Raw genomic sequence first — 15079 nt, 5'->3', positions numbered from 1 at the left:
ACCACTTTTTCGTGTTTTCATGGCTTTCTCGTTGACATGTTGATTTACAATGACAAGCTAGATAAGCACTCATGAATTATCAAAAACTAATGCTGTCGACTAGTAGAATTTTGGGCATTAGCAATGGTCGAAATCGTATGGTGATTTGTCTAATATCAATCGGCAGCAGAATAGCAACGGAATTTGCCCATAAAAATGAATGTCTCACTAGTTGACGTTCTTTTTCTTAAGTTTGAATTTTACATGTGTAAGGTTCCACCAAATAAAGAAAAACGCTCTAATACAAATAGAATAAACGTGTATCTGAAAACAACAAAAAATAGATAGCTACCTAAACGTAGTTTTGCTTTACTAATTTGTACCACAAGAGAATGGCCGAGATTCCAAGAACAAAAATGAAAAAAAAAAAAAAAAATATATGCTAATTGACGTGGCTAAGGAGTCTGTAAATTCGTTGTCGGCCCTTCCCTCGTTTTATTTGTCATTGGCACAACTGATGTTGTTGTTGATATGAATAAGTGCCATGATGTCCATTTGTAAATTGGGGTGTTTTTGTTTGGTTATCAGAATTTTGAAATGATCAGAATTTAACTAAGGCAACAAACCTGATCACCAACTAAATCTATCAAAGCTAAACTCTGAATGGAGAATGTCGAAATCTCATGATATTGCCTCCAAGCTTGGAATCCTATGTACAGTGATGCTAAGATCGCTATTGGCAATTCATACATGTTTTACAAAAATAACAAATTAGATAGAAAAATAACGGGAAAATATATATATATATATATATATATATATATATATATATATATATATATATATATATATATATATATATATATATATATATATATATATATATATATATATATACTAATCGTTTACCCACGCTAAGTGACGAGTGCAAATAATTTTTTTCAGAAATTAGTTTCTAGAGGTTATTAGTTTTTTACGCAAAATTCATATAATATAATTATTTCAATGCTTTTTGTCCTAAAAATGGTACATTTTTATAAGGTTAATAGATAGTAGATAATAGATAATAGATAATAGATAACAGATATATATACATAAAATCAATAATTTTCTTACATCTAACAGTGATTTGTGTTGATCTTTAAGTTGATTACACTCTGATTAATTTGGTCGATCGAGTTGTTAAATTTTCTTTGGAAATGAGTTGTTACTTTAAGTGCTAAATGAAATCTAAATATCAAAGCCCAATAAATCGGTTCAAATGTTTTTTATCAGTTCAATTACATCGGTCCAACTTTGTTTTTAAGAAAAGTGTCTAGTTCAGTCTTAGTTTGGATTTTGTTAAATCTTATGATGTGATCGACAACAATAAGAACTTATCCCACTCGTTTATAAGTTTGTAATAACAAATTAGATAATTTAAAGATTGTAAAAACACCCGGCGGTAGCTCGGTAATAGACCAAAGTTAAGATATTAATCGATTTACGTGGTGATTAATCAAAGACAATAAATTATTATAATTTTTCAAAATATCGTAAGAAAATGAGTATTTGAAAATATGAAAAATTTTCTAAAATATTTGAAAGTTTGAAAATTTTAATGTAATTTTTGAATACTTCAAAATTTGATTTTTTAGTTAGATATTAAGTGTAATAAAATTATCATTGATTCTGTTATTGAAAATAATATAAAAAAAATTTTAAGTATTTGAATTTTTTTTAAACTTTTGTTAACTATTTAATTAGTAATGTTCAATTGTATTAAAAACTAAATAATCAAACAACAATCACAAGTTTTAAGTCGGTCTGTTACGATTTATTACATGGGGATCATTTCTTTATGTCTTGCATGCAGGGACCATTTTTATAAAATCAAACATAACCATTTTTAAGTTGACAGTTTTGAAAACTAATATTTATTATGAAATCCACATTCCACACACCATATACTTTATTGTCCTAACATTGCATATATATTAAAATAATAATAACTAACCATTTATCTCATTTTTAAGAATGGATGCAACCAAAAATTAAATACATTAAAATTAAACAAATATATTTTTTCAAAAATAAGATAAATTATAACATATTTAGTATGCATAGATGGGTCTATAACAAAATTATCTTAAACAGTAATGGAATTAATAAGCCTACATACCTTATAGATTCATGTGAATATGTCACATAAAAGAATTTTTTTTTGTAAGGTGGGTAGATATAAATTTAACAATCCAACTTCTAACATGACACAACTAAAGTGGTTATAAAAAGATGGGCTCTAACTTGATAGGCTTGAATACATTTTTGGATGATTTTGCTCTTGCTGATTGTTACATGGCTAGATAGGTTTGTCTCTGTTGTTGGCGTTTTTGAATACCGAAGAGGTTATTTTGGATCATGGATTTATCCTTGTTGTACAACTTCTCCCAAAAGCAACTAAGATGCCTCCCATGTTGTCTTTCCAATGAATTGGACAATTTTGCCCTTTTCTTTTGGTGTTGCTATTAAGCTCCAATCCACTCTACCTGGAATTGGAAAAATTCTCCCTCAAATAACTAATGTCTACTTTACTTGAAAACATAGTTGTTATACTTGGTTCTGCATATAATAAGACCATAAAATCAGCATAAAAGAAATCACAAATAGATTATCTATGACGTTCACTATTTGGGTATAACATCCATCTCATTTAAAAACATGAAAAAATTAATCAATATCACGATTATAGCCTGTTGCAACCAGGAATTCAAAAGTTAAAAATCCAGGATGGCTTTAATGATTCAAAAGGATCAATGATTGTTTTTTCAATATAAAATTGTGATTTTTTGTTGCAATCTTTAAGCCTCAATACTCGAAAATAGAAAGGTTAACAGTTAATGATGTTAAAATGGTTTTAAATTTGGACTAAACATTGTAAACATCAAAATGAATAGGGGACATCTATGTAGTTATATTGAAAAGTTATAACTCTTGATTAAAAAAATAAGAGAATTTTATATAATTGGTCTATATGGTAATTGCTTTTTGCAGTTTTGGTCTAAGGTTAAAATAGTCATTTTAAAATTAATACAACAATTGAGTCGTTAAATTTAACAATTCAGGACCTGTTTGTTTGCCTGATATGTCATATTTCACTTGTAACGGACCTGTTGCGTGATATAAAAACATAAGACAAACATTACTTATCTTTTTCTGTGTGTCTATAGACTTTTTTGCACTCTAATTAGTAGATATTGCTTGATTAGATAATCATAGATAGTCATTTGTACTCATTCACATGGTTTATTCAGTTAAAAACAAAACATACATTGGTGAGAGAACTTACATGATCATACTTGGTACTTGCATAAACCCATCCCAAACTGAATTACTACATATAACTTCCAGAAAGGTCATCAAGACCATATAGGGGCAGAAAGGTCATTAAGCAACAAAAAAATACTTCTTTTCAATATGCATCATAAATGACACCAACTAATGATGAGAGCTTACAGGATACAAATTTTTGTTACCAAATTCACCACTCCTACAAAACACAAAGAGTTTTAAGCGAGCATCTAAAATAAACACATATGTTACACCTTGCAGGGGAAAAATGTCATTAATCACCCAATTACTTAAACATTGCTCCAATATAGCCACCATCTATGTTAATAAATTCATTCTCAATTCAATTGATGATATGAACAGATACCTCTGTTCAGATAGTCATGAAAACCCACAAATAGTAGATTTCAGTTCTAATTTAATGGACAAACTCACATTTGGAATATTAGCTTATATACAAATTTAAGGAAATTAACGACTTTAACTTTGTAGCTTAAGACTTGTGGTGTACAATTTCAAATTTAATCATGGATAATAAAACATCCATATATTATTTATCAAGTAAATACATATGAAATAAGAATAGAATGTGAACAAAAATAAGATATGAAGACAAATAAGAAATTAACCTTTTGTAGGTGGCTACCATCACTCAACAAAACCCTAGCATACACAAATCCATTGAACAAATAAAAATTTTAAATTAGAATAAAAAATATGTCTAAGAACAATATCTGAAAAGTAAAAAGAATAAACCGATGGTCAATGAATCAATTGTCACCTATGCATGAAATGAAGCTATTTGACTGCAAATGGTTAGAAACTTAAATCAGAGGTATTAAAGTTAACTCATCCCTTTCAAGAAACCTATGACCAACCTGTGTAGTTTTGTTTAAACTGATCTGCAAGAAAAGTTACAAAATAACAAAAATAATGAAATGAAGGGAAATCACCTTTAATTTGGAAAATATGTTTCTCTGTAACATCAATACAGAGAGAGAGAGAGAGAGAGAGAGAGAGGAGCATTGAATAGAGCTTACTTTGATGTGACCGATGTTTGGTGGTACGTATGTGGTGGCAGCGTGAAGAAGTTCAAATTCAGGGTTTTTATGGTTCTTGGAGAGATGTGTCTGATGGTGCTCGCGTATGGTGGGGACGGTAGCACAACGATTCTAGTGTTGACCGTAGATGAGGCCGGCGATGGTGGCAATGACATATGAAATCTAGGGTTTTAAAGTAATGGTGATGGTGGTGAAGTGTGATCTGATTTGTGAGATTGGAGGATAACATCATCGTAAAATATAGAAGGAGATGATGTCGGATAAAGGAGATAAGGGCCGAGAATAAGGGGAGTTTGGTATTCAGTGGTTTGTCTTCAATGCCAGATGAAAACTCGAAATGGTTTCATGAGATGGGTTCTAGGGTTTCGATTGTGGCTAATGGCCATGGAACTGGAGAGCATTTGGATGAGGCAGATTTGGCAATTGGCGGTGAGTTGTGGGCATATTAGGGTTTTAAACAAAGAAGATAGGGGTAAGCAACAAACGCGTTTTTGAAGACTAAACAAAATCAAAATCGATGGTGGGTTTTTAATGGTGGTGGTGGTGGTGGCGGTGGTGAGGCAATGGCAGAGGTACCAACAAGAAAAATTAAAAATTACAACACCACCGTAAATAGAGATTACTACAACCAGATTAACCTACACTACTCACGAGACGTGCGTCGTTAAATAGAGATTGTGAGGAAGGGCATAGACGACTAGTTAACAATTACTTTGCGGATAATTGTGTCTACTAGCCAAACGATTTCAAAATAATGTTTCGTTTGAGAAAAAATGTGTTTGAAAGAATAGTCAACGCCATGGAAGCAAGATATCGTTTATTTCAACTTTTCTTATTTATAAATATCACTTTTAGATAAAATAAATACAATTTAGGTATCGTTTATTTCAACTTTTCTAATTTATACATGTCACTTTTAGATAAAATAAATACAATTTTTACATGTTTAATATATATTTAGGTATGACTTTTTCCAATTGAGATATGATGCTAGAGGTAAACGAGACTTAACAGGGTTGCAGAAATATGTTGCTGCAATTAAATTTATGGCAATGGGCGAGTCGTCCGATTATGTTGACGATTATATGAAAATGTCTGAGAGGACCGCACGAGAAAGTTTGTATTTATTGGCAAGAGGTGTTATCGAAACCTTCGGTGACAAATACTTGTGCAAACCTTCGTTGCATGATATGCAACAACTATATGCGGCTCATGAAGAAAGACATGGTTTTCCGGGTATTCTTGGGAGTATTGACTGCACATACTGGAAATGGAGAAATTGCCCCGTGACGTGGAAATGCTAATATTCGAGCGGTCATCATGGAGCGTCTTCGTTGGTATTAAAGGTTGTTGCTTCACAAGATTTATTATTTAATTTATATAATAAATATAATTATTATGATATAAATAAAAAAACAAATTCGAAATATAGAAAAGAAAAGCATCAAAAAGAAATTAAAAAATAAAATAGAAAATAATTGGTGTTATCACATGTTATTAGATGTAACCCATTTTCACCTTGAGTGTTATAACATTCATGTATGAGTAGGATGTTGTCGTGGTACATTTTGAATATGATAAAATGTAATAATATGATGTCTACACCTAGTAGCTCATACCTAATAGTCTTATTAGGTTGGAGGGAATCGTGTTACCGAAACCGCACTCTTTTCGTTGTCACATAAACGTCACATCATTTTTACCACAAAAGTGCGGTTTCTTGTTACACCAAATGAGTGATGTGACACTTTATTTTATTAAAAAGATAATTTAAATAAAACATTATTTTTCTCTCCACCAAATCACACTATGGTCTAAACCGCATCCAAACCTCATTCCCCTACCTATATAGCAAAAAGTCGTTAAAGACTCCAACACTCCCCACACCCTTAAGGCTCCTTCATTCTCATTAACGGCTTCTTGCCTACAGTTGAATTGTTGTGGGGAATGAGAGTTAGAATAGGGCCCAAAGAAATGGAAGGCCCAAATTTTTTATCTTAGGCATTAGCTTCTTAACAAAACGAATGTATCTTACCAATTGGGAAGACACGGATTCAAGAAATAAAAACTATTGAAACAAATCGTCATTCTTGGAAGTCTGAAACAAACGAATCAAATGGTTTCCGCCAACCAATTAATTTTCTAGTAAGAATTCAAAGTATGCATTCCAATTATCATGCTTCAGGGCTTATATTTCGATTTATAATTGGTTTTCCTACTTCCCAAGGTAACTTTTAGCATCCTGGGTTATGCGCATAAGCTGTTTGATGAAATTCCTGTTAGAACTGTGGAAGGTAATGAAATCGGCGTTACCAAACGAGTGCTCATGACCATGACAGAATGGGATTGTTTAAAAGATTCTAAATAAAAAAGAACCTTGAGGAAACTTTTGTTATGTAATTGGAGTTCTTCTCTTCATGTATTTAGTTAATTTTCTATGTTTCTTCATATTTAAAACATTAACTTTTGCAGGAATCGGCATATTAGCTTCTTAACAAAACGAATGTATCTTCAAGATGGAAAGAGCTTTTACTCTATGCAAGTTTGATCGATTCTCTCCTTTCCTCACTGGACTACTTCTACTTCTTTGCAATGAAAACCGGCATTAATCGCTAAATTTTAGCCACTGGTTTTATGTTTGTCGGGGGAAGAAAACCAACATTTTCTCTTTGCAATCGTTGTGCACACCAACTGTTCGACATATTGCTTCATAGACTGTTTCCTCACCAAATATGAGAAGTTCAATCTTACCATTGTTACGTCTACACCAACCCTTAACATCTTCCCTATACGACAAAATCTGGGACAATTCCTCTTTCACGAAATCAAATTTTATGTGGATTCAAATCATGCACAAAACCTGTGGAGGAAGAAGACCCAAAAAGAAAATCTACCACAGAGTCCATGAACTAGACAAAGCCATGGACCTCCAAAAGAAACCCAATCTCATCCTTAAGCTCAAATCAATCATCCAATCACAAAAGAACCAATCTTTACTTCTCAGAGACCTCGAAAAAGAAGTGGGATTTATTCAAAAATGGAATTTCATAGCTGTTATTGAAAAATACCCATCAATATTCCACGTCAGCAGTGGTCACAAAATACCACCTGCAGTCTCACTTACCAAAAAAGCCGAAAAGATTGCTTCTGAAGAATCTGTAGCCAATGAACTCATGGAACCCATTTTGGTCAACAATTTGAAGAAACTATTAATGTTGTCAGTTGATTGTAGGTTGCCACTTGAATCCATTGATTTAATTCAACCCGAATTCGGTTTACCTTCTGATTTCAAGAAATCTTTAATCCCAAAATTTCCCGAATTTTTCTCTGTAAAAGAAGTACGCGGGATTCCCCATCTTGAACTTGAAACATGGGATTCCTCCCTTGCGATAACTGCCCGAGAGGAAAGATTGATCCAAGACAGAATTTCGGGCAGTTCCGGGCAGCAGAAACGGGCACGAATTTCAAAAGATGGAAACTTTCATGGCCCTTTTGCTTTTCATTTAAAATTCCCAATTGGGTTTCGACCAAACATGAGTTATCTTCAAGAACTTGAAAAATGGCAAAAGATGGATTTTCCTTCTCCTTATTTGAATGCAAAAAGATTTGAAGTTTCTGATCCTAAAGCTCGGAAGAGGGTGGTTGGAGTTCTTCATGAGGTTCTTAGTTTGACTATGGAGAAAAGGTTGACTTCTGCACAGCTGGAAGCATTTCATTCAGAATTGAGATTGCCTGCTAGATTGTTGCTTTGTTTAATTAAGCATCATGGTTTGTTTTACATTACTAATAAAGGTGCAAAGAGTAGTGTTTTTCTTAAAGAAGGTTATGAAGGGTCAAGATTGGTTGATAAATGTCCTCTTTTGATGTTTAGGGATAAGTTTGTAGCACTCAGTGGGAGGAGAGATGTTGAACATTCATCATGTGTTGTATGAACATGAATTTAGAATTTTATTTTTTTTTATATGAATATGTTCTTTATGCTTTTATAAACATCTTTAGAAAATCTATATGTGACATTTGTATGACAGTTAATTGATACATGTTTGACTTTTGAATATATGTATCCATGTGATAGATACTATACATATTTGTATGTTCATAGGAGCTCGATATTATATAGTTTATTATATCATGGCATTTTATTTATTCAAACTAATCTTGACAACATTAGTACAAAATGTATGTGTATAAAGGAATAGTGAAATATGCAAATTTTAATGATAACATTTATAAAATTTAGCATACTGGTATAAACATTTGAAACAGAATGTAGAGTTGCACAAAATCGGGCCTAGGCCTGTGATGGCTACTATGGGCCTGTGGCTATAAATTAGGCTTTGCAAAAACGGGTCCAGCCTGAACCTATAAAAATTATGCAACTGGTCTAAAACAGGGTTTAGAAAAAACTGTTATGAAAAGGAACCGAATAAACCCGATTTTTTAATTATTTTTGGTTTGATTTTGTTCCAAGTTTAATCCCTAACTATAACAAGATATCCAAATTATCCTTAAAATATTTTTTCTGTATTTTATTAATGAAATTTATTTTAGAAAATATTTTGTTCCGCTCCACCGCCACTCTTGTTCCAGCTACTAGCGTCATCCTCCCTCTCGTTCTCTTTTCTCTTACTGGAAAACACCTAAAATGGCATCGTTGGAAAGCACCCTCTCTCTCTCTCTCTCTCTCTCTCTCTCTCTCTCTCACACACACACACACATACACAAACACACAACCTTCATGTCACCGCCACTACACTCATTGATCTCTATCACTACAAGTCTACAAAACAAGGATTCTGAAACTACACAAGCCCTCCATCACCACAAGTCCACAACCCTCATCATCCACCCTATCTCTTAAATCAAACTCCATAGCTGCTACAAGGGCATCACCAATACCGCCTAACAACTATTAACAGAACGTCTCACATTCATCTTTGTTCTTACGGAATTGTATTAAAAAATCTAAGACTCTCTTTCAACGTTCAAATATTTGATTGCTCACCACCGCCAAACTAAAGAATGTAACAGTGCGTTTGGTTGTGAAAATTTTTTCAGTTTTCCATGAAAATTTTCAAATGAAAATGAAAATTTGGAAAACGCATTAAGTTGATTTAGTTTTCAAAAAAAAATCCAAGAAAATAAAAGTTTTCTATTTTTCAAATTGTATGTAAATTATAAATGTGATTTTTTACAATTTTCTATAGTTTTTTAAAATTTCTGAAACTGAAAATTAAAACTCAATCGATTTCAAACAAACGTGTTTTCTTAAAATTTTCATTGAAAAATAAAAATGAAAACTTAACTCTATTTTCTAAAAACACGTTTTAGATAAACAAAAAATAATTTTCCACAACTAAACGCATCGAAAAATTTCTTTTCATTGCTCTACTTGGATAGAGAATATGGTAGGTTGGTGGCATCGAGATCATGTTCAATTTCACTTGGGTTGCATCGGGTTTTCATTTCCACATGTTAAAAAGAACTATATACTAAATTATTCTTAAATTATTATATATATCTTAATTTCAAAAGAGGGATGATAACATTGAAGAGGAAACTCTTTGGTATATTTTAAGATATAGGGTAAATCAGCATATTTGTATGTATTGTAATGTGTAGATATTGTTTAATTGTATGTATTGTAATCTGTAGATATTGTTTAAGATCCTCAACTTCAACTTTATATACAAAACACGTTTCCTTCATGTTCCATTTTGATATTTTTGTGTTATCCTTTTTTATCAGTCGCTTTAACGTTATAATACGCCGTACCTTCTCTCCCGGTAACCGGTCATCCCACCACGTCGTCTTCTTCCGACTCTTTTTCTCTTTTCCTCTCTGCCTTTTTCACAAACCGCGAATCCTTCTTTCTTCTTTCATAGATTCCTCCGCCTCCAAGAATTTCTACATGTCTTGCAGATAAGAGAGAATCAAAGTAAATAGATAACAATGAAGAAGAACTATCCTTGAGTAAATCGAATTCCCCCCCTGTAGTAATCCATTAACAATGATATGTTATCATCCCCATTTTACGCTTCAATTTCTTCTATTTTTACTCAGTTCTTCCAATAACCCTCGCCTAACTCTCATCGGTGCTAATCACACCTCCGCCCGTTTCTGCTCCCGTTAGTCTCATCCATACCCGACTGAATTCAATCTCTCTCCATGGGGACTTCCACCGGAAAACGCGGCTTGCTCCGAAACATTGTGGTTCGATTTTTCTTATTCTCGCTTCTCGTCTTCGGCATTCGGTTTGCTTATGTTATTGTTATCCATGGCGAATCGTGCGATATCGGCGATGAATTCTGCTTTTTCTCCTCGTCAAATTTTTTTGAAAATCAAAAACTCGTCACTACTGCTGGTGTCGGACATGCATCTTCTTCCTCGGTTATCCTCCATCCCGCTGCTGCTTCGACGCCGGAGTTTCAGAAACGTGTGATGTTTTATATCACCGTGTTCCAGGATCTCATAGTTGACGGATTTCTTTTCACGAAGTCTAAGGCTCTGTGCGTCGAAACGCCTATCGGTGACGACGTTTACGCTTTGAAAGAGATTGGCGTCGACGACGCAGTCGGGATATACAAGAAAGCGGCGAAGCCGCTGGTAATTAACGGGCTAGGGTTCCGGCAGCCGTTTCAGGATAACACGTTTGATTTTATATTCTCCGGCGCCGGTGGGTTAGACAGATCGGAAAAGGCAGCGGAATTCGCCGAAGAGGTTCAACGTACACTTAAACCCGAAGGGTATTTCATTGTTCATACAGCATCTAAAGATACGTACAGTTTCAATTCGTTTATTGGTTTATTCAATTGTTGTAAATTCATACGTTCGCGTCATATCGATGGATTCGATTCCGATATGCCTGAAATACACGAAATCGTGATGCAGAAAGTGAACGATATGAAAATCATGAGAAAATCCGATCAAAATTCAAACAACAAATGCTCTGTTCCAGGTTATAAACAAGATTTAGTCAAGAGAGCCGAGCCTTTGATTCCAAAAGAACCATTGAAACCATGGCTGACACTAAAGAGAAACATCCAGAATGTGAAGTATCTCCCTTCCATGGTGGACATCACCTTCAAGCAAAGGTACATCTACATAGACGTTGGTTCTCGCAGCTATGGTTCCAGCATTGCCAGTTGGTTCAAGAAACAGTATCCAAAGCAAAACAAGACATTCGAAATATACGCCATTGAAGCAGATAAGCACTTTCACGATCAATACAAGTCAAAAAAAGGCGTCACCTTGTTGCCATACGCTGCATGGGTTAAAAACGAGAGTCTAACCTTTGAAATCAACCAAACTCCAGGCGATGAAAACGTTGAAAAAGGAAGAGGCATGGGTCGGATTCAACCAGTTGAGTCAGGTGGTGGGATTGTGGGATCGATTGATGAGATCCAAGGATTTGATTTTGCAGAGTGGTTGAAGAATACAGTGACAGAAAAAGATTTTGTGGTGATGAAGATGGATATCGAAGGGACAGAATTTGATTTGATCCCAAGGTTAATTGAAACTGGTGCTATTTGTCTAATCGATGAGGTTTTTCTTGAATGCCATTACAATCGGTGGCAGAAATGTTGCCCTGGTGTGAGAAGCCCTAAGTATCAAAAAACTTATGGACAATGCTTGGATCTGTTCAAATCCTTGAGACAACGTGGTGTTCTTGTTCATCAATGGTGGTGACTCATGACTGGTAATATCATACACTTAATACTCTTTTTCTTTTCGTTGTTATTATACATGAAAATATGAAATGTTGTACGTGTAGATCTTCTTCTCCATAGTTCATTTAGATTTTCCTTGTAAGAATGCACATTTTATTTGATCATATTATGTTTATATCTTTGATAGTTATGATATGATTCTTGATTTTTCACTGATTATGGGCAAGGTTTAACAAAGATTTTGTAGGGGATTTGGAATGACCTACATGATTAAATGAAGCATATGATGTTTGTCTTAAAGAATGTAGGTATAGCTGTAGATGTTCTGGAATGGTCCCATGTATTATTTATGACCCTTTTTATTAACTTAGCCACAAAATTCAAAAGTGGCATATGCTTAATGCTTTATATGGTTTTTAGTTAGGAAAGCTAAAGCAAAAGTCATGCATCTTGTGAATTGTCTTTCAAGTTAATTTAGGTATGTGTGTGTATACGTATTCCATACACATACCATACAATTTGTTGATCTACTTTTATTATGTAATAACTAATATAACAAGCAACTAAAATATATTACAACTCACAAACATACTATGTCTATATTACTATATATTATATTACATTCAAGATTCAACTTCACATCACATCATGGAATATGGATTAGTCTTCATGATCCCATACATCCGCTACACTCCGAAATGGTCCATCGTTCTTGTTCACAAACAAATCTTCACCATGCAAAACTCGCTTCTGCTTATAATTTCATAATAATTTTATAATAATATTACTATAAAAATCAAAGGAAAAAAAAAAAAAAAGTAAATCACTACACAAACCTGATCCGAGATGCTGCTAAGAACATTGAAATCCTGTTCAGGAATTGCCCAATCGAAGACCTGCATGTTTTCCTTGATCCTATCTGCGTTCGTTGATTTTGGTATCACACTTGTTCCTCTTTGAATCGCCCATCTCACAAGCACTTGCCCTGGGCTCTTGTTTAACTTCCCTGCTATCTTCTCCACCGTTGGATCATGGATCAGATCTCGTCCGTTGTCTTGTGAACCCAATGGGGAGTATGCCTACAACATATCATGAAATGAGATATTGCTGGTGATTGAAAAGAGAAAATAAAAAAAGAAAGGTCGTTTATGTTATTACAGTGACATGGATTCCATTCTTCTTGCATGCTTCCAGCATTTTGTCATTCCTCCATCCTGGATGCATCTCCATCTAAAAGATTTGAAGAAAGTTGAAGCTCGGAAGATGAATGAAGAACTCTGAAATGAGATGAGGTGATGGAAACCTGGCACACGGAAGGCATTGTTTGTGCAAATCCAGTTAATTTGTTGAGTTTTTTTAATGTGAAATTGCTGATTCCGATGTCTCGAACAAGGTTTTGTGTTTTTAGCTTCTCCATTTCTCTCCAAACACCTTCCATGTCGAAGTTCAAGATATCTCCTGCTTTGGGAGGGCTACTGGCTCCTTCTTTAAGACGAAATGGCCAATGGATCTGTAAACAGTAATATTAAAAATAAATCGTGGAATAGAATTTGAATATGAAAACTATAATGAAGTTTACCAGATAAAGATCAAGGTAGTCGAGCTGAAGCTCTTGAAGTGTGTTCAACAATGCTGGACGAACCCTTTCCGGAGACAAATCATGACACCTGAATGTATGTATGTTAAAGGAAACTCTATATTCTTATCAATTTATCATCAAATTTACTAAAATTTCATGGTGTACCATAGCTTGGATGTGATGAACAGATCCTTCCTCTCGATTCCTGCATCTATGGCTGCCTTGAGACCATGCCCTACCTGAAAATAGGTTTCAAAATGTTTGTTATTATAATTAACAAGGAGAAACGAATGTAAAGTGTATGATTTGAATACCTCTTCGTGAACGCCATACTCCCATGCTGTATCAATGTGTCGATAACCAGCCTGCAATTAAATTTACGATAAGAACAACAACCATTGCATCGACTTTGAGAGCTCCAGAATGCGTTGATCTGATCAATTTCATTTGTTTTGCAAAATTAAAATGACCTAAACTTGAGATCTGATTTAAGTCGTGTAAGAATCGAGTTTAGTTCAGGTATAGAAGAAAGAGGAGTTAATTGGAAATAAGAACGAAGGATGGATGATCGATGTGACCTCGAGAATAGCGGTGGCGACGGAATCGGAAGCTTGGGAACCCGATCTCCATGTCCCTAATCCAACGGCGGGAATTCTGTGTCCACTCAACAATACAAACGATTGTACATCTTCCTTTGCTCTCAATGTTGATTGCGCCATTGATTCTTCAATACTGAGAAACTCTAATTAAACCATTTCCCTCCCGATTTCTTGCTTTATTCATATAGGGACTGAAGAACGAGTGGATGATGAAAATCGGAAGGAAGATGTAACACGTAGCTCGTTGTTTTCAGTGTCAGCAACATTGCCGGATTCCCCTGTTCTCGCCACGTTGTGGTTTTCGATCCTTTTCCTCCATGAATGTTCATTGCTGGCACATACGTGGCGGATTTCCTTTTTCAGGGAAAACAAATGATGCCATCTTGGCTCTTTATCCAAGTCTTGTTTTTAACTGAAGCTGTAAAGCAAATCTAAGTTATGTAAAATGGTTTGAGGTAATATTTTTTTTTAACTTATTAGTTTTTCAAAAGGGTGTTTGGCATCAAAAGTCGTTTTTATAGAAAGATTTTTTGTAAAAAAACTTTTTATAAAAAGAACGCTCTTTAAAAAATGTTTGGATTAGCAAAAGGATTTTTAGCTTAACTTTTACATGTAAAGTCACAAAAAGTTAGGTTTTTGTGACTTTTTGAAACCCTTCATTTTACTCTATACAAAAAGTCATTTTAAAAAGAACTTTTCTATTATCCAAACATATTTTTAACTTTTTGAAAAAAAAATAAAGTCAAAAATCATTCTAAAAGCAATCCCACATAAAATGTCAATAAATTAGAAAAGTGTTTGGCAACAATAACTTTATTGGAAAAAAATGATTTTTTTGAAAAGTTAAGAATTTCTTGCTTT

General features: G+C 33.9%; 3 protein-coding genes across 8 annotated transcripts; 2 read left to right on the top strand and 1 right to left on the bottom strand.

The window, feature by feature from the left end:
• The first annotated feature begins 6263 nt into the window (after positions 1-6263).
• Positions 6264-8360, top strand: LOC145018426 (Ubiquitin carboxyl-terminal hydrolase family protein). Of its 6 annotated transcripts, none has more exons than XM_078976321.1 (3): positions 6264-6515; positions 6598-6664; positions 6843-8360. In XM_078976321.1, the coding sequence occupies exon 3, from the start codon at positions 7103-7105 to the stop codon at positions 8300-8302; it is 1200 nt and encodes a 399-aa protein (XP_078832447.1). In that variant the 5' UTR covers positions 6264-6515; positions 6598-6664; positions 6843-7102; the 3' UTR covers positions 8303-8360. The 6 variants fall into 6 exon arrangements, with proteins under 6 accessions (XP_078832447.1, XP_078832445.1, XP_078832448.1 ...); XM_078976319.1 differs by having other exon boundaries at positions 6598-6766; XM_078976322.1 differs by lacking the exon at positions 6598-6664.
• A 1791-nt stretch (positions 8361-10151) lies between these two features.
• On the top strand, positions 10152-12230 carry LOC145018425 (uncharacterized). The gene has a single exon (XM_078976317.1). The coding sequence runs from the start codon at positions 10539-10541 to the stop codon at positions 12057-12059; it is 1521 nt and encodes a 506-aa protein (XP_078832443.1). The 5' UTR covers positions 10152-10538; the 3' UTR covers positions 12060-12230.
• A 356-nt stretch (positions 12231-12586) lies between these two features.
• On the bottom strand, positions 12587-14646 carry LOC145018428 (NAD(P)-linked oxidoreductase superfamily protein). Its single transcript, XM_078976324.1, has 8 exons — positions 14198-14646; positions 13934-13984; positions 13785-13858; positions 13620-13707; positions 13344-13550; positions 13199-13270; positions 12877-13119; positions 12587-12790 (listed from the first exon to the last, which is right to left on the bottom strand). Exons 1-8 carry the CDS (start codon positions 14336-14338, stop codon positions 12701-12703), a joined length of 966 nt encoding a protein of 321 aa, XP_078832450.1. The 5' UTR covers positions 14339-14646; the 3' UTR covers positions 12587-12700.
• Positions 14647-15079: the final 433 nt, after the last annotated feature.

This window comes from Lactuca saligna, chromosome 9 (assembly GCF_052625555.1).
Source record: "Lactuca saligna cultivar CGN05327 chromosome 9, ASM5262555v1, whole genome shotgun sequence".
NCBI lineage: Eukaryota > Viridiplantae > Streptophyta > Magnoliopsida > Asterales > Asteraceae > Lactuca > Lactuca saligna.
Note: the sequence above shows the minus strand (reverse complement) of the source record. Positions and strands in the feature narration are given on the sequence as shown.

Excerpts from the sequence above, each read along its gene's own strand:
- LOC145018428 (XM_078976324.1), bottom strand. The coding sequence starts at position 14,338 with ATGGCGCAATCAACATTGAGAGCAAAGGAAGATGTACAATCGTTTGTA. Across the intron at positions 13,708-13,784 it reads TTCATCACATCCAAGCTATG|GTGTCATGATTTGTCTCCGG; the intron begins GTACACCATGAA and ends ACATACATTCAG. Across the intron at positions 12,791-12,876 it reads TTAGCAGCATCTCGGATCAG|AAGCGAGTTTTGCATGGTGA; the intron begins GTTTGTGTAGTG and ends AATTATAAGCAG.
- LOC145018425 (XM_078976317.1), top strand. The coding sequence starts at position 10,539 with ATGGGGACTTCCACCGGAAAACGCGGCTTGCTCCGAAACATTGTGGTT.
- LOC145018426 (XM_078976322.1), top strand. The coding sequence starts at position 7,103 with ATGAGAAGTTCAATCTTACCATTGTTACGTCTACACCAACCCTTAACA.